The sequence below is a fragment of the Hermetia illucens genome, chromosome 3 (genome assembly GCF_905115235.1).
Source record: "Hermetia illucens chromosome 3, iHerIll2.2.curated.20191125, whole genome shotgun sequence".
NCBI classification, from domain to species: Eukaryota; Metazoa; Arthropoda; class Insecta; order Diptera; family Stratiomyidae; genus Hermetia; species Hermetia illucens.
In genome coordinates, this window is record NC_051851.1 from 145,586,965 (window position 1) to 145,611,273 (window position 24,309).

General features: G+C 42.0%; 2 protein-coding genes across 2 annotated transcripts; one reads left to right on the forward strand and one right to left on the reverse strand.

Annotated features, from left to right (window-relative positions):
• Positions 1-2,770: 2,770 nt before the first annotated feature.
• On the reverse strand, positions 2,771-3,970 carry LOC119651660. The gene is made up of 5 exons (XM_038055347.1): positions 3,721-3,970; positions 3,475-3,647; positions 3,306-3,420; positions 3,188-3,247; positions 2,771-3,132 (listed from the first exon to the last, which is right to left on the reverse strand). Exons 1-5 carry the CDS (start codon positions 3,859-3,861, stop codon positions 2,968-2,970), a joined length of 654 nt encoding a protein of 217 aa, XP_037911275.1. The 5' UTR covers positions 3,862-3,970; the 3' UTR covers positions 2,771-2,967.
• Positions 3,971-4,149: 179 nt separating this feature from the next.
• Positions 4,150-17,491, forward strand: LOC119652007 (protein SDA1 homolog). Its single transcript, XM_038055938.1, has 4 exons — positions 4,150-4,432; positions 4,489-4,770; positions 15,694-15,855; positions 15,917-17,491. Exons 1-4 carry the CDS (start codon positions 4,241-4,243, stop codon positions 17,423-17,425), a joined length of 2,145 nt encoding a protein of 714 aa, XP_037911866.1. The 5' UTR covers positions 4,150-4,240; the 3' UTR covers positions 17,426-17,491.
• Positions 17,492-24,309: the final 6,818 nt, after the last annotated feature.

The window sequence follows — 24,309 nt, forward strand, 5'->3', positions numbered from 1 at the left end:
TAATCTCTCTGTGCTACTATACGGGAGTAGTCACATATTAAAGAATTGCGAGTAGGTACTCACAAACCACGTTGTGGAGAATAGTGGAGGAGAATTGGAATCTTTTCGGAAAATTGTAGAGGGAGGTGAAGAACATTTGCTGAAATCGACAGCCATGGCGATATACGGTTGATGCGCTATGGACCACATAAGCACTATTTATCAAGGATGAAGCCGTACTTTAAAATTGGCATCCTTTTTGATTGACGCATCGAAATCTAGAATTTATGGCAGCTTCATTCGTCCGTCTATGGTTCCGAGTGATGATGATGGGACGTAAAAGCTCGCCGAAACAACACTTCCTTGATGGGTTAGACGGCAAATAAAGAACTGATCGACTTTACAAGTTTACGAACAAAAAAAGTTACAAAGACGTACAGACCTTACTACCCAACGGGGCAAAGGTAAGGAGGGAAGATTCAACTGACAGTAGAAAAATGTTTATGGTAAAACTGTCATGATCCCGCACTTCGATTCTTGTTGGGCAGACATAGAGAGTTAACTGCCCAAAACGAAGAAACCATATCAAAAAGCTTCTATGGGACTGTCACGAAAATCTTTATCATAGAAGCCGAGACTTCTAGAGCAGAGTATTTATTTCCCAAGAAGGACAGGAAGGAGAACATGATAGCCTCGCCGGATTTCTTCAGGTTTAAGTTAAATTTTCAAGCCTATTCCCAGAGAGGGGCTAGGTGAGAAGTCCTTCTTCCGCAATCCCGATGGAAGCTCGTATTGGTTCCCCATAAGGTTATATTACCTTGAAGTGAGTTTATTATGTCACAGTAAATTTCGAACTCTTACCCGCCAAGCAAGAGATGCGGCAGGTATGGGGCGGAGAAAGGAGGAAAGTAGGGCATACAGAAGAAATGACGGAGAAAGTGTCTTCCCTCTCTAATCAGTTGGTAAATTGTGGGGGCGCTTGAAGGGGAATATTTTAATATGATAAGTTTGAATTTCATAATTTGATGGATAAGAACAGTATGCGTGAGTAAGAGGGCATCCCTTCTTCACCCCAATCAAAAAGTTGCGGCGATCTACCATCCTTAAAAAATTACAGATACCCTAAAAAGGGACTACCTTCATATAATTAAGTTTATTGGTAAAGGCAAGATGACTGTATACAGAAAATTCAACTTCCGGCGCATATTTAAAAATTTTATGGTGAAGAGAAATCATTGCGCATCTTCGATCGTCGACGATAATTGCCTGCATAAGGCTTGGTTTAAGTGCCGTGTTCGTGATGTAGTGCGTTGGTGCGCGAACAAGTGGTCACGAGCATGTGGCTTTGCACAGCTGTTTATGGTTTGTCACATGGGTTGGGGAAACACATACAATACCATCTAGGCGCCATTGACACTCTGACATACCAATATATTAACCACATGGGCCACGGGCCAGTTAGCTACCTCGTCCCTATACCAAAGATACACAATTGCATTCCGTGCTCTTTTCCGCTGGATTTGCTCCTTCTGTATACAGTCTTCTTGGATAAAAGATTTGTCGTCGCGATTTGCAAGGGCTGGAGGAAAAAGAGAGCTTTCCCTTGCAAACCATCAATATAAGAACCCCCACTCAAGAAACCTATACACACACAGGAGGCGAAACTGCCTAGGCAAACCTTGAAGTTTTGCGGGATAAAAAATAAAGTCTCCGGTGGTCGTGGCTTTTCACTAAGGATCACAGTTTCATTCTGCGCATCATCGTTGGTGTGATGGTGTTAGTGTATCTGACCGCGTTTGATATAGAAATTTTCCAGTTTGGTGCCAGAACCAATCGTAGAAGGCACAATACATTAAGATTTGCGCAGAACACACTGCGGTCTTGGCTCGGCCTCAAACCGGATTATTCATTTTGTCCTTTTTTTTGACTAGTTTCACCTTCTGTATATAGGCTCCTTGCCCCACTTCCAGGCGCCATTGCTTTTAACGGATTTATTAGTTGTCCATCGCCGCCCTACTCTTCCCCTCGAGGAATGAGGGTTCAACCCCATTTAATGTTTTTTCCAAGACTCGAGACGAAAATGTCTCGGAAGTGAATTTTTCAACGGATAGTCTGAAGTGGAAGGATTATTCCTATAGAAATTGACAGCGATCCCTTACCGGCGTAAGGCTACTGCGTCCACCTATGCAGGTAAAATAGCGCACGTTGATTTGTTTGTTGTAACAAATTATGAATCTGACCCCCCATCAGCTCTTCCTTTTTTCGTCATTCAGATGAAAATTGTGTCAGATTGGGAAGTAGATCATTTTCGAGACCACCACATGGATTTCTATATGGATATGGATTTCTATAGAAATGATTGTCTGGATGAATGCTCTCTGTTGACAGCGAGCCTTTGCGCATAAGGCGAAAGCGCGCACCTACACATTCAGTGAAAAAATGCACTTTGCTTTATTCAGACATGTAAATTAAGAATTTTAGATCCAACCCAATCGTCCGTCCCTGTCTTATCATTCATTCAGGTGGAAATCATGCCAAACTAGGTGAATAGATCTTTCGAGACCATCAGACTACATGATCAGCATAACTTTTGGAAAGCCAGAATCTGAGGCCCTCACTCGTCCCTGTCGTCAAGTTTGACCACAATGATTCAATTGCGACAAAAAAAGTAACCGTGGCCTCAAATTTCCGAAGGAAGTGGAAGATTTGAGAACCATTCTTCCTCTCCAAGGACGATTTCGTCTAGCCTAACCCGCCAAACGAGTAGACAAAGCATTCCGGCACATACAACTTTTTTGTGAAAATATTTTTTATTTTTCTTCTGCTCATTCCGGAATGCTTACAAATATACTTTACAAAATACAAAACATATACAACTTACGACTGATATTAGACTTATACGAAAGAAAAACTGTAAAATATCCTAATCCACCTACAAAGGTAAAAGTACAACTTACAAAATAAATCCACTGTCGTGTAAAGCGCTCGTCAGCAGCTTAGTCTAGCCAGCCTGATCTGCGTGTCGTCGTCCTCCTGGTACTCCACAATGCCCATCGCGACCAACTCATTAACGACGTCGTCCGAGTAACGTTCGTCGGTCAAGTTCAGATATTCTTGCTTTGAGCCGTCGTTGAACTTTTCCTTAAGTAGTTCCTGAAAACCCACTTTTAGTTTGCCGGTTAAGCTTCTTGCGGGAGTTCATACTTACGCCTAAGAGTTTTGAAACTTCCTCCGATCGTTCGACAAATACACACTGGATAGTATCGTTCTGGAACAAGAGTTAGAAATTTTTTCACGAGGTTAGGATTAATGAGACGAGACCGTACCAGAAGATTTTTGAACTTCACGAAATCCTGTTGTATACTCTTCATATCGACTTGGTCGTCTTCCTCTTCCTCGCTTCTAATGGCCTCCTGCAACGCCTTTATCGATTCCTCCAATCTGAAAGGATTTTGGTGTTATTCGAGTAGACGAACGAGCGCGGGAAGTACTCACATCGCCGATTCCTCCGCCAGTGCAGCCTCCTCGAGTTTGTTCGCATCACTTATGGATTTCCCCTGCCAGTAGAAGCTAAAAATCTCGTCTAAATTCTTCGATGGGTCGTCGCTTTTTTCCAGATCATCCTCGAAATATTTTTCAACTTTTTCCCGGAGATTCTTCACCAATTCCTGAAAGTTAGGGACATTTTAGTAGAACTGAAGTCGCGTAGGGGAGGTATCTGAAAGGATTAGGGTAAATTACCTTACTCGCCGCTTTTCTGATCCCCGACCCTGCATTAGCAGGCGCACATACTGTCAGGAAATCATCGCATTCGTGGGCAATATCTTGTATCGTTTCTCCATTTTCCCTCCTGATACTTGTGCCGTCCAAGTCCGAATCCATTCCTCGCCCCTGCAACACGGTGTTAGGAGCGTCCTAAACTGAACTCGATCTTGTCCTTAGTTAAGTTGTGTAGACCGGGCTATCTCTGATTCTAGACTCAACTATCCTCGCGCAATCATCACAAACGTAAACTATTCATGTAACGTTGATCGGAACAATTTTGAAATCCGTTTGACAGCGCACAGTGATGTCGCTCAGTTTCGCTAAGAAATTTACGTAGCATTGCCAGCGTTGTGGAAATGGGAGAATTCAAACTGACAGCAAAAATAAGAAACAAACCTTCTTTCCTGACAGCACGTGGCTGTCAGCAGTGTTTTTGGTTGTTACGAGTCAAAAACATTAATTATCCACAGAAGCCAGGACCGTAAATCACATCAAAATGGTCCGGCACAACAATCAACTTCCTGATAACTTGCCTCAGTTGCAGAATTTAATAAAACGCGATCCTGATTCGTACAAAGATGAATTCCTTCAACAGTACCAACATTTCCTCAGCACATTGGAGATCTTCAAATTCACCCCAGATGAAGAAAATAAAAGTTTAGACGAACTGGTTACGTTCATTGCGCAAGTAAGTTTCTACTTTTAAATATAATCTTCAATTTCAAAGTAATCAATCAATTTCAGGTGGCGCAATGCTATCCCGACGAGTGCATTCAGTTCCCGCAGCTCCTCGTCGATTTGCTGAAAAATCACGCAACAACTCTGATCCCTGCAATGCGGAATTCATTCTGCAAAGCTTTAATATTGCTTAGGAATAAGAATTTAATTCCTGCACTCGATCTGCTGGAGTTATTCTTTCAATTGCTGCGATGTCCTGATAAGAATCTGCGAACTTTCCTGCAAAATCACATCGTGACCGACATCAAGAACATGAACGCCAAACATAAGGATATGCGGCTTAACTCGGTAAGAAAATAGTGCGTTTCTATACCAGTAAGAAATAAATGTGCGTGGGTTCAGCTTGTTACGTCCTTTGAAGCCTTAACAAGTTAATCGGTGGCGTTCGCCAATATTGCGCCAGATGGTGTCTTTCTCAGCTTGATTGAACCTTCTTCTCTTAACGTGGATGATGTGGTATATACAGGGTGCATTATGAAAGTAATGCGCGTTGTTTTATTATGACGCAACTATACATCGCAGCGGGATCAGACCGGTCGGAGATTGTGGGGGGCTCTGCCTTTCTAACGCGCCTTGTCTTAGTTTGCTCTGAGCAGTAGGAGTGTTGTGTGCTGATGGCTCAAGAGGTCAGACCGCTGGGCTGACGTAGCGGAAGGCCGTAGTTCAAATCTCGCTAGTGGCAGAGGGATTTGTTATCGTGGCTGAATGTCGGATACCGGTCGACTCAGCTGTGAATGAATATCTGAGTCAAATCAGGGTAATAATCTCTGGCGAGCGCAATGCTGACCACATTGCCTCTTATAGTATACTGTAGTGTACCGTTACGGTTTTGAATGAAGTGCTCTAACAGACTTCAAGGCCCCGATCCAATATGGATTGTTGCGCCAACGATTATTATTATTAGTAGGAGTGTTAGGACATGCGCGGTTTTTCGATTGTATCATTGCGTAATGGCGCGTTCACTAGAACAGCGGTTCCTCATCAAGTTTTGTGTGCGGCTTGGAAAGAATGCAACAGAAACTTATCAAATGCTTCAAAAGGTCTTTAAGGAGATGCACAATGCAAAAAGGCAGAGCTCCGAGTGGCACACACAATCTTCTCCCAAACCCAAAAGAGCGCGCATTGGCAAGTCTCGCATCAAAACAATGCTGATTGTCTCCTTCGACGTCAGAGGAATCATCCACTCTATTATCTTGAGGTGCTCAAGAGACTGAAACGACGGATCCCATGCGTCAGGCCTGTCATCAAAGACATTTTCAAGCTCCACTACGACAATGCCCCGAGCAACACAGCCTTCGTCGTTACCAACTCCCTGGCCCAAAACAAGACCTCCGTGGTGCTCCAACCTCCTTACAGCTCTCACTTGGCTCCATGTGACTTTCTTTCGTTCGCCCGACTGAAACAAGTCGGAATACCGGAAGCTCGTGCTTCGGGTATAAAGGTTTTGTGTTCATCTTATCTAAGAAATTTCAACGCACATTTTTCTACCCGTATACAGCTACAAAACTACGAGACATACGTACATATTACAGCCGTAGATGTTACGCTCACCCTAAACAAACAAACACATATAGGCACGTATATAAATTGATCGTACCCATATTTCCGATTTACTTCTTATATCTATCTGAATTAGGCTCTACCCGCAAAGTTCATTAGCACGCATATACTATATACCTACATACACCCATGTCTCGTTGGAATAATTGATATTCATATACAAATGATTAAAGAACTAAAACAAAATAATTCTTTTCCACCCAATTCATATGAACTTACTTCGTGTGGTATTGACGAATTGATATGTGATGATGTCATCAGGTTTTAGAGTGCACGAAATTCACAAAAAATTGTAAAGTTTTACCCCCTATAACTTTGTTAATTATAGTTGGATTTTCTTCAAACTTGACCAAATTGTGCATTATATTCTTCATTACACGCATGCCAAATTTTGTACTTCTGGGACGAACATAAGGGGGGTGCCGGGTAAATTTCTAAAATGTGGAAATATACTATTATTAACTTTATTTGTGCAGATATCGGAACCGGATATATTTTGAGGCCTAGATTTCGTAGAGATGCACTATTGAGATTTTTTTCTGATTTTTCGGTTGGATAGGTTCTGAGAACGAGACATGTTACACTTTTTGGGGGTCATATTTTGAGCCCTCACTCCCCTATGTTCCACCCAATATCAAATATTGAACCAGTTTTGAAAAGTACTAATTGAGACCTTTCATTTGATACCCCACATGGCACCATTTTATGAAAAAAAAATTTGCACCCTCCTTTCACATGTATGGGGAGTCCCCCTTAAACTTAACACAAAATGGCGTCAGTTGCTGCATGTAAAGGGAACGGCAGATCACATACTCCTACCAATTCTCGTGACAATCGGTTCAGCCGTTTCAGAATAAATCGGCTGTGACAGACAGACAGACAGACAGACGGACAGACAGACATCGAATCGATTCTAATAAGGTTTTGTTTCACACAAAACCTTAAAAATGGCTGAAGGGAAAGCACTGGGAGTCAGTGAAGAACATTGAAGCCCAAGTTACTAGGTTCTTGAGAGGCATTCCAGTCGAGGAGTTTTAGCGTGCTTTCCAGGCGTGGCAAAATCATCTCCCTAGGTGTATCGATGCAGGAGGAAACTATTTTGAAGAATGTTAAGCGTCTGTATCAATTGGATGAATAAATCAATTTTTCGCGGTAAATGCGCATTACTTTTATAATGCATCCTCTCGTTCCATTTTCTTTTCTAGGCCTACCATGAAAAATTCACTTAATAGTGGGGATAAGGGGTTGCCCATTGCTGTCCCTTTGGTCGTCTTATATCTCTTTATGTCGAAAAGTAAAATAATTTTCTGACTTACATATCGCCGCTAGTTTGGTATATAGTTTAGCCTTCCTTTTACCCTCCGGAGTACAATCGTGCTGTTCCATTCTCCTAGTTTACGTAGGGCTTCTTTCATCGGAATGCTCGGAAATAGTGCCGTTACATCGTATGAGACCAAGATTTTGTCGTCCTCTATACGGCACTCCTTCAATCTCTCAACGACTTCTGCTGTGTTTCTTATTGTTGTGGTATTGTAAATACTACCAATTTTCTGCATTTCACTAATCACCCATTTGGTTATTTTGTAGTTGGGGAGTTTGTATCTGCTATTATCTCCTTCATTTCTTCCCCAATTGAACCAATATCGGTTCTCCTCAGATCTCCGATTGACTGGATAATTCTAGGTGCGCGTCGTATGCTATTAATGTGATTTTGTTAAGCCTAGATTATAATTTATCGATGTCGTTTTTAATAACCACGCGTTCCCACTGTTTTACTCCGGCTAGTATCCCTGGCATTTTGTTCCCCACTTTTATCCTATATCCTCTGGGAGGTTCGAAAAAGAAAAGGCATACATTGTGGATACAGCTACAAAAAATGGATTTCGGCCAATTCTAACCCTGAGCTCAATTAGGAAGGTTCGAAGGAACGAAATCGCCTAACAAGTTTGTTCGAACAAGAGAGGATGAAGATGGACACACCACGAGTTAGCATAACTTACTCTAATTCTCTCTCTACTCTAACTTACAAATGTTTCCAGCTTTGCGACGAATCTTGGCCTTGGCGAAGCAGTAGAATCAAGCAGGATTCACATGCTCAAAATGCAATTAGGCAAGAAAGATGTCTTGTGTAGATTGCCCTTGCACATACATAGGACAAACCAAACAGCTAGTCAACACTCGGGTCAAGGAACATTTAAAAGACTCTGAGCTAATAAAATGAGCCGAAAATACATATTAATTCTGCAGTCACCCGGCATATTGTAGAACATGACTATAGAATGGAAAGGTTAACGGTGCTGAAAGAGGTCAAGCGCAACAAATTGGACCCTTACGAGAGTTTTTTTCATAGGAAAAGAGCCTCAGGAGCATCGGTTGAATACAGAGTCATTAAGATAATTAGAATAAAATAGGTAATATATATTTAGATTAAGGATTTTGTTGGGATTATTTCACTGAAGAAGGCAGCAAGTGGCTGCCGAAATACGTATTCGGGAAAATAAACTAAATTAAATTCATTGACAAAAAGGAAAGATTCGGTCAATGTAAATACGCCGGGCGCAACACGCAATACCAATGTTTACGTTAATAATAATAATCGTTAGCGCAACAATCCATATTGGATCAGGGCCTTGAAGTGAGTTAGAGCACTTCATTCAAGACCGTAACGGTACACTAGGAGGCAATGTGGTCAGCATTGCGCTCGCCCGAGATTATTACCCTGATTTGACTCATGTACTCATTCACAGCTGAGTCGACTGGTATCCGACGTCATCCGACAAATCCCATTGCCACCAGTGAGATTTGAACCGCGGCCTTCAGTATGACAATTCACTGAGCTACTCGGACACAATGTTGACATTGTTGTCCAAAAAGTCAAAAAATCGGCCAGAGTGGCTGCCGGAGTGTGGAGTGCGATGAAATCCATCATCGAATACTCTGCCAGATCGATGATCAAAACATTACCAGAAAATTGTCGTCGGTAACTGCCGTACCACTTAGAAGGTGCTTGGACCTCATCAACCCTGCTCTTGCTAATGAACCCCCGCCTTACCTGTGAGCAACTTCTCAAGCAATAAAATCAGAGTCAATGACTTAAAACCGCCGGAAAAAGAGTTGCTGCCCAAAACTCATTCTCTCACCACAAACAGGAATTGCTGCTCGGAGACAAGGTGAGTCACAACGAAGCTTGTGAAAAGGAGCGCGAGCGTTTGTAGCAGCGGATCACATTCTGGTTTTTAAAAATAAAAATCCGAGCCACATTGAGAAGGTAGCATCGCATTATCAAAAGTAATAGTTTAGCACTTTACAATTTTTCGTAAATTCCAGATTGTTGGTTGTTATAAACCCCTATGTGGGGTAGAGCGCGACAACCACATCTACGTGCAATCATTGTCAGCTGCTAGCAATATGCGCTAGCCGTCTCCATGATTTTCCGACAAATTTGCAGTTCTTCTCCATTGTCCGTCAGCCATCCTGAGGGAGTTCGAGTTGTCGCCCTTTCTTAATGTGGGACCTATCTGGCCCGTACGCCGACACATTTCTTCATTTGTTATTGTCTTAAATCCCCGACGCTACGACTTAGACAAGAATTGATTAAAGCTTTTTCAGTAAAAGTGACCATCACTTCATCTAATCGCCATCGTTTGCGGTTACCCCAAATCCGCTCCAGCTTTCCCTAGAACTGCATGAGACTCCCGCACTCCTTCTCCACTGTTTTGCGCAAAGTGCCCTGGGGAGACCCATTCGTCGGCTATATTGCAAGAGTGGTTTCCATGTAGCCAGGAATGCAATTGTCGTTTCTCCTTAATATATGACCTATTCACTGCCACTTCTGCCTTCCGATCATATTTGCCATTCTTGTTCACCGACCAACTTCTTCATTTGTAATAATATTAGTATTAGTGTATTCCAATGATATGACACAGACAGGTATTGACGAAGGTTTGAAGTCTTTGAGTGATAGTAGGGATCACGTTTCATGTGGTAATGCCATATAGTTGTTGCTAAAGAACATTGACTAGCATGGAGCAGTTACACCTTGATCTTGGTATTGAGATAATCATATTTCCAGATTAGACAAGGCAGCGAGAGCGGATCTAGCGTTGTTAATGCGTCAAGCAACATCCAGTTCTTTGCCCCGTTGACAGAAACCACGTTTCCTAGAGAGACAAATTGATCGATGCCTTCGATGCACTGACTCGCCAGACTGAGAATCTTGGTTTTGTTGGTGTTTCTCATCAGTTCAACTTTATCTGTCTCTCTTTCCAGATCCAGAGCCAATTGGCCAAGTTCAATTACCCATGACATGTTTCAGAAAACCTTCTCCACGTTGTTCGGACAAGATACCAAAAAGAAATAATATTAGTGACTTCGCTTTGGACCTCAAATTCCTCTGAAATTTTATCTCAATGTGGCACGTGACATTTTGCACTTTCATATGCTGCTGTGATAATAGCGATTAGTTTTTTCGGAATACCCCACCTGCGCAGGGCACTCCAGATACCCTCTCTGTTCACACTTTCTTTCTGTCGATCAAGCTTCCGAAATGGTCTTTGATATGTTTCGGGATTATTTTAGCTATTATCTTTGCGGTAGCAAGGAACACGCAAATATCCCTTCTTCGGAATCATAACGATCATTCCCTTCTTCCACTCTCTATGAAAGATTTGGGATTCCCAGGATTTCCGTACGAGTGGAAGCACCAGATCTGCAGTAACTACAGGTGCAGCAGTGAGTAATTCTACAAGGAGACTATCAATCCCAGCGGCTTTACTTCGTGATGCGGTATACACTTCTGAAATCATTGCGTTCTCCGGTATCTTCTGCTTCCCTTGCCAACACAATAAGGGTGATTTCCCTTTTGTTGCGACGCACATTATTTTGAATTTCCCGGGATTTCGTACAATATCAGATTTCACTCGCAGCCGCCAATAGAGTCTTCAATCTCTTCCATTCGTCGATCAGCTTCCACGATTTTATAACGCCGCTTCGAGAAGAGATTGATGATCTGCGTAGCACCCGAGAAAAGGGCGTTTTCGATACGGACCCAATGATCATCGATATTCTCAGCCGAGTTACGTAGGGTATCTACCATTCGATCAGCAAGATGGCTCTCTCACTGTCGAGCGACATCTGGGTCATATAGGCGGTCGATGTTAAACTTGATTGTCGCAGCTCTCCAATCCTGCGAGAAGTGGCCGACAGAACACGCAAGCAAATGTAAGCGAACACCAAATAGTAATTCCTTTCAAGGCCGATGTTGGCATCTCTCCCGTTGCGCACAACCTGAAGACAACTCCTAAATTTACTGCTGATCGCAAAGTGGTCGTTCTATTTGGTAGTCCATTGGTCCATTATATCGGAAATCTCCGTTTATTCAAAGCACTGTACAACCTTATCCGGAATCTTGCAGCCAGAATTTTGTCATCCAGGTTAACAGAGTGCGCCTTGCGATAGTTAGCAGAAACAACCCGACATAGGAGTCGTGTTTGCTACCACTTAGCTTTCCAGTGAACAAAAGCACATTTTCGCAAGAGAGAAATGAGCGCTCTTATCATCTTACTTCGCTTAGGCCCAGAAGGTTTACTACCTCTTACACTCTTTCGTTTTGCGGTATATGGCAGTCAAATTGTTGCTATCTGCCGCAGCTTCACTACGCTGCACTTCTCGTAGTTCTCTACGGTATCGAAGCTCTGGCGCGTCACGCTCACGCGGATGTCGTTTTCAAATTCATTTGACCTAAAAACAAAGGCACTCTTAAGTCTCAATTAACAGGGCAGGTAAGGAGTATTAGTCCGCAATAAAAGTTGCTAGTCTGGTCCTAACCATTCCGTTTAAAATTTCGCGAATATGTTGATAATGGCAATCAGTCGAACGTTCTTTAAGTCGTTTAAATCTTTGTCTTTTTTGGGGACGTGAACAATTATTACTTTTGGCCATTCCTTGGGCGACTTGGGCTTTACCCAGACTTGGTTTAGAACTTCGTTCAAATTAGGCTTGAACCAGTGGATGCATTGGGTGCTGTTGTTCGTATCCGGTGTTGATTGGGCTCTGTGTATTCGTAGGATAGCATGAACTCTGCAGTTGTGGGCCTGAACAAAAATCTTTGACATTACAGTTCTGGCATAAGAAGCTTCAGGTGTCTGTCCATCATTTCCTTTTTGTCTCGTTCACCGCTATTATTCGCGTCAGAGTCTATAAAAACGGACTATTTGGCTCCGAGAAGGGATTTCAAATTTGTAGTTCACCATGAATTCTGGGGTGGTCTCCTAATATTAATTTTGAAGGTTAAACGACAGATTGGATTTCTCGCCCTGGCGTCGAACTCCCCAGTAATAAAAGCATTAAATTTGTTATCCAGAAAGCAAGTTCTTTTATCGTAGCGTTTTTAAGTCACTGTTTAATGAGGGCGGGATATAGACACGGATTGTTGTTGTTCAATCGAATTTTTTGTTTCAGCTACGACGATGTTCAGAGTAGTATTCCTAGAAAAGAAATCTTCCCTGGACTTCATGATTAGAGAAATTTTTATAATGGGCGAAGTTTCGAAAACTTCTTTAAACAAAATTATGTCAAAATAGTTTTGATTTGCAAAAAAAACTCTGATAAGAGGTTTAATATTTTGTAACGCTTTATATTTTATGTTGTAATATTTTCACCAGTGGCATCTTTTATTTCTTGGCGATAACTTGTATTGCGTATGGCGTTTTTGGCCATTGGTTTTTGAAACAAGTTTTATTAAGTAGCTTTAGAATTTGGCTTAGGATAATAATATTCCATTACAATGACATAGGTTCTTCAAAAGCAGGAAAGGAGCAGACAGAAAAGGGCTAAAGTAAAAGTTGGTCAAATCAAACTGCGATTCTAAGAGCAACTGAGTGATTGATGAGCAATTGAAGGATGCAGGCTGCGGTTCTTTGAGGTGATCAGACCTGAAAAATCGTTTAGGACTGTGAAAACCGTTCGAACTTTAGTTTTTTATTCAATACAGTGGTACTACTCTTAGTACTTGGTCAGTGTAGCGAAGATAGAAATGAAAAGGGTCAATTTACCCTTGCCGGGGTCGAAGTCAGCAATTGGAATGTAAGTAGCATTGGCTACTACTGCCAAAACCTGGGAACAAGCGACAGAGTCTGAGTGCCGCTAGACACACCAGATATTGCTTGCAGAATCAAACAAATATAATTCAAAGTTCATCTTGCCTAAAAGCATTCTGATTTGCCATAATTTGCTCGCTGGGTATATGTTCAGAACAGGAATTCTACAAAATGATACATGTGCATATAATGAATGCATGGAAAATTTCCTATATGACTGCTCGCCTGTGGACGCATCGGGCATCAGATTCTTCGTTTTGTTGTACTACATTTGCAGTGGGTATTATCTCATCCTCAGACGGATTCCTGTTCCAGCAATACATAAATAAATCTGAGATATTCCGTTAAACTGGGATATCAAGTATAATGGACCACTACGTCAAGGGTGTTTTCTACAGCACAGTAACAACAAAAATGAAGTGCATTGAAAACAAGCAAAAGCCAGACTACCTCGATGATAGCCTCTTTTGTTCTCGAAATTAAGCCAGTGGTGTGCGTTTGTCCTTAATTACATTCCCGACATCCTACTCGGTTGAAGCGGGTGCTTCGAAATCATCTACCAATGGATGTAGTGGTTGCACTGCTCGGGTAATCCCAGTGTTTACTAAGTGACGATGGTATATCAAGCAATGGTTAATATAAGACGTTCCGCCAGTTGGGCTTGTAATATCCAGTAGCAGGCAGGTAATATCAGAAACATTTGACGCAACTTATGGACTGTGATCAGTCGTGAGAGGTAGTGGAAGCTTGAACTCGCTGATGTAGTGTTGCTAGGAGTGCCTTAATCTCTACTGCTTGCTCTAGACGGAGCACAAGGATGAGAACGCCATTCAGTTCTTGTGCGCCGATTACTGATGCGCTAAGTATATGGCAATTGGTCGTCGCTGTTCCAAAAAAGCTTGCTTGTTAGCACTGATGAAGGTCATACTAGACGCGTTGTATGAACTCATATCAGAAACGGTCTATTGGTAATGACCAAGAGGATATCTTAGACGTTCTCGCAAAATGATGTATGGGATATCGAGATGCTGAGATATATTGCCTAAGCATTTCCTCAACGCCTGGGGCTAACGCCAATCTGAACTTCCTGCATAGCAAAGGAGACTAGATTGTCGTACCGTTCTGCGCGATGCTCTTGGAGGTTGGCGCTGAGTGAATGAATGGAAGGTGTTTGAGGTGAAAATTGACGAAAAAAGGACATTAGAAAAACCGATAAAAAGATGGGAAAACGCAATGAACGCCAACGGTTAAATGTTATTACGTGCAAGAGATTGAAGGCCACGATCAATGGACTGAGACAGTTGGAGTTAAACCAAGGCCCGAGACGGACTACAGCGCTTCGAAAAATAAGAATCGGTAATTCGGGCTTAGGCTTTTTGAACTTTTGTTTCAGTTAGCAGAACTTCATAAAATCCGAGATATTTCAACCAGTTTGCGCCAAGAATGCTGGGTTGGACATGCCCATGTGAGTGTTAATAACGAAGGGTATAAAGAACGTTGAATTATAGCAGATTTGTTTCGACCATGGAATCGAAGGTTTGTCTGCAGCAGGAGCATTTCAAGTTGTGATGCGGACAGCAATGATAATTGGTGAGGTTTGCTACAATTTGTGCACGTTTGTGGTTGTTGCTTCGGCTTAAGAGAACGGCAGCTGCGAATCGTTGAATTTTTGGTCTCTGAAAAAGTAGGGTAAAGTGATAATTTTCGTCAATGTGTCGACGTTGTCGAAAATCTTGACGAAGCGGCGGGAGATTTGGCGATAAGTGTTTTAATTAGGGGAAAATGATAGACGAATATGAGCAACTTAACTGTAATGGCGTGAATTGGAGGACCAGCAATTTCGCCCAATTCACTGATTCGGCCGATTTGCTGGTCTCGAAGTTTGCGTATCGTTTACTGAAAAGAGACCAGATGAATGGCTTCTTTGTGTAAAATCTACAAAAAAAGTCGACCCTTTGGGTGAGAAAAATATAGAGGGGAATCCTTGCGTGTCCTACAGAATCATTGATGACCAGCGAAAAGTTGTTTCAACGAATGGTCTCTTGCGCGGTTGGCTGGAAAATGTAACGCGAGCATCATCGAAATTCATTTAGACTTTATGCAACAACAAACGTATTTTTGCGTCTTCGTTATCAATTGCATATGAGTCCAACATGCCAGTCGGATGATACGTTTCTCCAAGAAAGGAGTCAAATCTTCAGATATTGCATCTTCTTCGCCTTGTTTCTGCCTCACCCTTTTCTTGATTCTGCTACCGCTTGCAGTAAATTAGTACAGCCCTCCATTAAATTGATGGGGATTTTGGCCTAATTCAAATCTCGAAAAAACTAACTAACTAACAATCATGCAGGATTGGATGGCCTAGCTGTCTTAAACAGGCGTTGGCTGGAAGGTAATGCATGTCATCAGACGATTCACTGCATGTCACGACTATCCCGGGGGGTAGCTTTAGGGACATACAGTTTAACTCCGACTTAAAATTAAATATTATTTTTTAACAACCAAGATTGCGAGAAGATTTTTAACTTTTAAAACAATAAATTTTGTTTTACAGACCCTTCAGAATTTCATGTATTCCATGTTGAAGGATTCAAACCCAAAAGCAGCAAAAATGTCCGTTGACATCATGATTGAACTCTACAAAAAGAATATCTGGAACGATGCTAAGACTGTGAACGTGATAGCCACTGTTGGCTGCTTCTCTAACGTCACAAAGGTAAATTCAAGTTTGTTCTGTGTATTTGCGCTTCCCTACAAAAGAGTCTTAACAATTGCAGGTAATGGTCGCTTCTCTAAAGTTCTTCCTTGGCCATGATCAAGAAGATGCAAATTCTTCTGATGAAGAAAATGACAACGAGCCCGATCTTAAAAGCGCAATGATGGTCAACAAAGTAAACAAAAAGACAAAGAAGAGGCAGAAGCAACTTGAAAGCATAAAAAGGCAAGTTGTGAAAGCCTCGAAGAAGAAGTCGAAAGCGCCTGCGTTCAACTTTTCGGGTATTCATCTTATACACAATCCACAAGGCATGGCAGAAGGATTGTTCAAGCAACTGCAAGGAAGCAATGAACGTTTTGAAGTGAAACTCATGCATTTAGATGTCATCTCCCGATTGATTGGCATTCATGAGCTATTCCTTTTTGGCTACTATCCATATATAACACGTTTCATCCAGCCCCATCAGAGACAAGTTACGCGGATACTTCAGTTCGCAGCTCAAGCGTCTCATGAACTTGTTCCAGGTGATATCATAGAACCCGTCTTGAAGACAATAGCCAACAGCTTCATAACCGAGCGTAATGCCAGTGATGTCATGGCAATTGGGTTGAACGCCGTTCGTGAGATTTGTATGCGATGTCCTTTAGCGATGGGTGAAGATCTCTTGAGGGATCTGGCCATGTACAAAGGGTACAAAGAGAAATCTGTAATGATGGCTGCGAGGTCGTTGATTACTTTATACAGAGAACAGTTGCCTGCTTTGTTGCACAAGAAAGATAGAGGCCGGCCAACAGAAGCACAAGCGGAACTTAGACGTAAAAACTATGGAGAAATTATCGCACATGATACTATACCTGGGGCAGAAGCGCTACTGGATAAGGCGGCAGAAATTGACGCGGGGAGTGATGATGATGGCGATGATAGCGACAACGATGGCAGTTGGGTGGATGTTTCACAGAGTGAGGATGAAGGCGGAAATGAGGATGATGATGATGAGGATGAAGATGATGAGGATGATGATGATGAGGATGAAGATGATGAGGAAGAAGAGGATGCTTCAAGCGATGAAGATGGTGCTGAAGAAGACTCCAAATCAACCAAAACAAACCAATCAACTACAAAAACGAACGGAGATGTCAACATTAAAATCCTTGACAAGAAACAAGCAGCACAAGAGCTCGCCCTTACTCGTATTTTCACCGATGAAGACTTCAAGCGCATTGATATGGCGAATGTTAAGAAAACAGTCACGAATGCTCGTAAACGACCATTAGAGTCTGAAAAGACAGAATTCGTAAAGCTCGACAATATCGAAATGATTTTCAAGAAACGTAAACACGACAAAGCAGCTCGTTTAGAAACCGTTCAAGCTGGACGAATGGATCGCGAGAAATTCGGCTACAAAGATGGTCGGAAGAATGAGAATTGTTCGAAGACGAATCGTGAAAAGAGGAAACGAAAGAACTTCGTGATGATGCGACATAAGGCACGATCGAAGGTTAAGAAAAGTTTTAAAGAGAAACAGTTAGCATTAAGGAAACATTTGTTGAAACAGAAAAAGATGAAGTGAGACGGGAAGTTGAATTGTATTTCTGTATAGTTAATTTGATAATAAATGTTTTACATTTTAACATTATTCCCACTTTGTTCAATTCATTTCAATAGTTATTCAATGATATCGCAGTATCTATTTTTGGTATTCCAAAATTTAATAAGATGGAAACTACCCAGATAACCAAATTCTTCTTCTTCATACTTGTGTTATCTAGAAGAGAACCTCTCGCTGTTTCTTCAATCCTCCACCATTGGAGTTGGTTGATCGTTGGAATTCGTTGTTCGTCATGAATGTTTGGGTTGGTTTTTGTGCTTGCACAACGTTAAATGTGACCAAAGTTCAGCCTCATTGGCAATTAAGAAAATACACATATGTTTTACTTCCGTGGCTACATTTATTACACCAAGTTTGCGGGCCAACATACTACACACTCGGTTCGGGCGATTTTTCGACTCCTTGTTTTCATGCAGAACCAGGCGAATGGGAATCTAGGGAGGGTTTTTCGCCTTGCCGCACTGCGTTCTGGTATGACCTGGTAATATTACCTCTGCAACTGAGATTTAGATTTCGTTTTAGAAAGAAAGAGGAATTCTATGCATAATTTAAATTAGATTGACAAGATTGGGGTTAGCAACAGGGTTAAAACAAATCTCCTTGACATGCTTAATGGATATTGAATTTCTCCTTTCCAAGCGTCTACCGCTTGTGCGCGCTTATAATTTGAGATTCAAAATATTCAAGAAGCATCAAAAGGCATTTGTTCCTGGTGGGAGCTACATTTCTGTTAAGAGAAAAGGAAGATAATGCGTTCTTTGTTGTTCGAGAAGTCACTGGAATTTTGCTAGTCAACGTCAGTGTTAATGCCTGCGCCCTTGCAAATAGCTCTCACCCGGAAATTTCAATGTAGAAGGGAAACCACCGTAGGAAAGGCAAGGGGAGCAGGATGTAGCCGGCTCAGATCTTTAGAGGTAGCCTGTAGCGTCTACGAAGAATATCAGCTCCCTTCCTCTACCACTAGAAATCTCTGAGGTCCTCATAGAATTATTTACCTAGAGTCCTAGCTTGGCTTTAGGTAAAACTAGCCAATCGTAATGAGGGAGGGTTTCTTTCTCCTTTCCGCAGCTTAGGCAATGTGGAGGGTATGCTGATTCTGGTGTCATGGTGTCGATAGACCAATCCCTGTAATCATGTACAGATTTTCGCAGGTCTCACCTAACAGCTCCCTCGATCTAGTGTTGTTGTGAGTGCGCCAGATCCTTATTAACTAAGTGCAAGTAGTGAATCTATCTCATCTGAAGTCAGTGCCTATCAAGCAGTGTGTGTTGATCCTACTCCTTCCAGTCGTAGCAGGACACCGAAGGTGGCCGCCAAGAACGGAGCGGCTCTTACCCAGTTCGTTCGCTGCACATTTTCCTTGACTTGGCTACACAGTACGTATCTGGGGAATACTACCGCACCCATAGCGCAGACCTCTTTGATCTGTCGAGAAGGACTGCAGAACCCCACTAGCGTCTGCAAATGTGGGTTTTTGAGTTATTCTTGATTCTACGTTGCAAATTAATACTTAAACTTAAATGTAACCCCTAGAGCTAATTGATACGAAGTGGAATTTCCATGTTTCTTGAATTGATTCATTATGCTAAGCGCAATGCTGACCACATTGCCTCCTAGTGTACCGTTACGGTCTTGAATGAAGTGCTCTAACACACTTCAAGGCCCTGATCCAACATGGATTGTTGCGCCAACGATTATTATTAAATACCAGAGGTACGATCTTCTTTAAATTCACCCACTGGCCTATGCTGACGATATCGACATCATGGGAAGAAAGACCCGAGACGTACAAACTGCCTTCATCTAGATCGAGCAGGCGGCGATTAGCGCGAGATCTTGGGCTGCACATCAATGAAGGCAAAACAAAATATATGGTGGCAACGTCAGCACCAAAAATCAATCAACCAACAACATCAAAACGCACTGGTCAAACGGGAAGAATAAAGGTAGGAGAATATAACTTTGAGACCGTTAATAATTTCTCCTATCTAGGTTCGAAAATCACAACTGATAACAGCTCGATGATGAAATCCGCGCACGGTTGTTGTCAGTGAACAGAGCCTATTTCAGCTTACAAAAACTGTTCCGCTCGAAACGTCTCATCATAGGGTCAAAGTTCTTACTGTACAAGATTATGATCTTGCCAGTCCTCATGTATTCCTCGGAAACTTGAGTTCTTAGCAAGAAAAATTGCGAACTCTTGGCCGCGAGATGAGGCCTGAGATGAATCGATGGCGTAGGTCTGAACGCCAGCCAGCTTTTAGGGATATCGAATTGGTGGACCTCGGAGCAAAACCGGGATGTCTGTAATGCAAAGACGGAGTCTTAGGAAAACGGATTGGACAAAGCTCAGTGAACTTCTTGGCGACAAAGGTGATCTCCCTACGCGACTAAGGACTCCTTTGGCGATAGAAGACCAATTGAAAATTCTGAGTCGCACACTTTTAGAGTGCTTTGACGAGGCTTGTCCTATTTCCCGAGGCCAACGTGGTAAAACGGTTCCATAGTGGAACCGAGAACTGAAGAGACTCAGAAAATCAACCGGAATGTGAATATAAGAGGCTCGTAAAACGTTCCAAACGAGACTTTACTGTGAGAAACTGGAAGGTGAAAGGGAGACTTCCTGGCTGTGCAAAGTCCTTAATAAGGATGATTCGGCCAAGTTGGACTCTCTTAGAAAACCGGATGGTACTTGCACGACCTCCAGATTTGAGTCTATATAGATTCTCATGGAAGTACACCACCCGGGAGAGCAGGTCTTAGAAGTGGGAAGAAGTGAATTGGCGGTTTCTGCAAACCCTTCAACACGAAGGTGTTGTAAGGGAAATTGGGACACTGTGAAAGCGGTTGTTACTAATGAAAAGGCGAGAGCTGCTGTACTATCATTTGAACACTTCTAATAACTTCTAAGAAATATTTTTCGAGGATGTCTTAGTCTGAGCTACGTGCCTTCCTCTTGGCAGAAGCTGAAGGTAGTCTTCATACCAAAGCCTGGGGAAGATAACTATTTCCAGGAAATCCCAGGAACTTCTGGTAAACATCATTTTCGCTGAAATGTCTGGAGAGACTCGTTGAGCGTCACATTCGCGGGAAGGCGTTAAAGTGGCGCCCCCTAAATGAAAACCAACATGCTTACTAAGGTGGAAAGTCCTGTGAGTCTGCTCTTCATTCTTTGGTTTCAAAGATAGAAGATGCAATTCTGAAGGGTGAGTACGCGATGGGGGTGTTTGTGGACGTGACTGTGCGCCCTTCCAAAAGCTCTGTGATGCCGCCAGAAAGCGTGATAAGAAGTTTCTTTGGAACAAACATGTAGAGATAAAGACGAAACGAGCTCTCACAGCTTAAGGGGTGTGTAGGTGGACTTTGCCTCGACATGGGGACTTTGGCCCCAGGTAGTAATGTGGATATATGTTCCTATTACTACGCCAATGTTCGCTTATGCATCCATAGTGTGGTGGGTTAAAGTAAAATAAAAAAGCTTTCGCTGTAAACTAGCCACACTGCAAAGAACTGTGTGTCTGGGTATCTGGGTGCGATGATCACCACATCCGGCGCAGCTCTGAATGCATTACTCAATTTGTAGCTCTTGGATTGGTTTATTCAGAGCACTCCAATGAGAATAGCTCATAGACTAATTCGATTAGATCTATGGGAAAACAATGGACGTGGGGTGCACAGAGCATTGGGAGAACTAAGTCTAGTTTTCGCAATGCTTTCCGATTTTCCGATGCCATCTGTTTGGTAGAAGATATGATGTTATCTTGAAACGGAGAGAAAACTGTGATGAACCAGAAGAATGGTTCAAAGACAGAAAATGGTTCTTGCGGAGGAGTTTTCCTCTTGAATAAAAACTAGAAGTGGGCTTTTCCTTTCGGACAATACACAACGGTCTTTCAGGCTGAAGTGTATGCGATCCTAAGGGCGGCAACCTGGATGATTAGCGAGCGCTTGAAGGGCTGGCGCATCGCAATTTGTAGCGATAGTCAAGTTGCATTGACGGCTTTGAGTAGTACGTTGATCCCTTCAAAAATTGTTCAGGAATGTAGATTACCGTGGGTACCTGGTCATTGTGGTGTAGAAGGAAATGAAATCTCGGATGCCTTAGCAAAAGAGGCTTCAGCTTTCCCCATACCCGGACCGGAACCAGCAATTGGGGTGTCGGTAGCATTGGCTGATGCTGCTATTAAAAACTGGGAACAAGATTCCCATAATGACAGGTGGCGAAGCCTTAATGCTGCTAGACATATCAAACTTTTCCTGTCAGAACCAAACAAACATACTGCAAAATTTATCCTGTCGAAAAGCAGGAAGACTTGCAGAAGTATTGTGGGCATTCTGACTGGCCATAATTCACTAGCTGGGCACATGTTCAGAATAGGAATTATCCATCCTGTAATGAGGAAGCGGAATCCACGGAACATTTTCTATGTGATTGCCCCGCTTACGGACGCATCAGATATCAGATTTTTGGTGCTGATGTGTTCCAACTGCAGCGAGTAGCATCACATACACTAACGGAAATCCTGCCATATATAAACGAGTCCCGGATATTCCGTTAGACGGGGGAATTGAGTATAATGGACCATTAAGGTCTGAATACTGAAAAGCTTTGCCTTTTCCCCACCTTAAACACACACACGCACACACAGAGTCAAACCTTTTTCGTTCAAAAGGCCTTACTATGATACAAGGTCAAACCTTTTACTGTACAAGACAAAGTCTTGCCAGTTCTCATGTATTCCTCGGAGACTTCTAAAAACCCAAGTCTCCGCAAACTCTTAGACGCGTTCAAGAAGAGACTCCTCCGAAGAATTTTCGGCCTCCTGGAGAAGGATGGATGTTTCTGTAGCCTATGTAAAGATGAAATTTATGAGCGCTGCCACGACCGTTTGTTTGTGGCTCAATAGCTTGCAGTGGACGGTCCGCCTAATCCGTATGGGTGACGATGATCCAGCCTCGAAAGTCTATAAAGTCTGTCTATAGTAGAAAAAGAAGGCGTGGCAGAAACTGCCTCCGAAAGAGCAATGATGTAGGCTAGGACGCGTTAGGACCTCATCGCAAAACTGGGATTTTTGGAGTTCCCTATTCAGGCGGGCCCAGACAGATAAGTAATTTTTGCCCAATATAATTGACAGCTTGGCTATGGCTATGACCGATAATATTAAAAACTACGGATGACGGGCGGGGGAGGGGAGGGGGGCTGGTTTCGGTATTCAGATATGAACAAATGTTTCAAGAGGGCAGTTTTATAGTACAAGATGCCTGTTAGACTTAGCTGATGACTTTAACCATAGAGCAGGATTCTGCAAATAAGGGTGTGATTGAGGAAGCAAAACAGTGAAGTTGTTTTGAGTTACATAAGGGATTGAGATAATGTAGGTAATGGTGATTCCGCGTCTTCTATCTGAGTAACAAAACCAAAATTCAGGCTCAAGAAAAGCTTGTGATCGTAATAGAAGTCAGAAATTTAAGATATGGTTCACCATGTGCTGTACGCAAATTGCTATCGGATACCGTGGAAGACACCCAGCATTTAATCTGCCATCTAAGGTGTGTCTAATAAAGATACACTAAATAATTATATTTTCGCCCGTTGCTAGGAGGTAATAATCCTGAAACAAAATAGTAATTTTGGGGAAACATGTGAGCTTACTAGAATGTCATTAATATTCAATAACATTAATGTTATCAGTTGTTTAGGTGCTGATAGGATTCCGTCTAAACGTTATCAATATTGTAATAACCATGGGTCGTTGAAGAGTATCATTACGAGCTATTAGTGAATCATAAATCATGGCATTGCACTGTTTTCATTCAGGCATTCACTGTTTTTGATTTCGCCTGAACACAAATACGCTATAAACAAATGGAATCTTCTATATTTCATTAGATTACATTCATATTTTCTAAACAGATTTGAAATAGATTTCCACAAAAGGTCAATATTTGAGCCAGCGTCTAGTAAACAGTAGGACTCCCTTTTCATTATAAATCTTTGTTTGGGCTTAGATTTTATTGATTACATAGAGCTTTCAGGCGAAAATTTGATTACATAACTAAAATATTTTGTATCTCTCTTAATGCATTGAGTGATTTGTTTTTGAAATAATTTGAAAACAAAACCGTAACTGATATGAATATTCCCAAATAAACAAGAAGAGAACAGCCGAGATTTGAAGGTTCACTTCGAAAACATATGAAATAGGTTCACGTTTTCGCAGGCCTCGCTTTAAGTCAAAATTAATATAAAACAAGTCGGGAAACCGGAAGCTAGACGCTTCAGGTATGAAAGGTTTTGTGTATTTTTTTTTTATGAAGAGATCTGAGTGTCCATTTGTCCATGCATATATTATGTGAAAATATCAACTTTCAGGTGATATTAACATTCAAAGTTTTGAATTTGCAAAGAAACGACAGCTTTGACCTATTATAACTTTGTTGGTAATAGTGGGATTTTCAGCAAATTTGGTAGGATCATGCTCCATGCTGTAGACAATATTGCTGCAAAATTTTTGTGATTCTAGGATTCTAATACTATTATTAACTTTTTCTGAACAGATATCGGTATGTAGGGTATTTTGGAGCCTAGGCACCATATAGTGGCAGCCTCCTGATTTTTTTTCGGGTTTTTTGGTTGGGCAGTTTCTGAGAATAGCTCCGTTAAAGAAATGGTCACTTTCAACCCCCCCCTGCCCTACCTTTTCAGCAAATGTCAAAACTAAGACCGGTTTCGAAAAATATTTAGCGAGACCTTTCATGACTATATTCGGTGAAAAAAAATTGTACACCCCCCTTTTACACGTATGGGGACCCCCCTAAATCTCAACGTAGAAGGATATCACTCA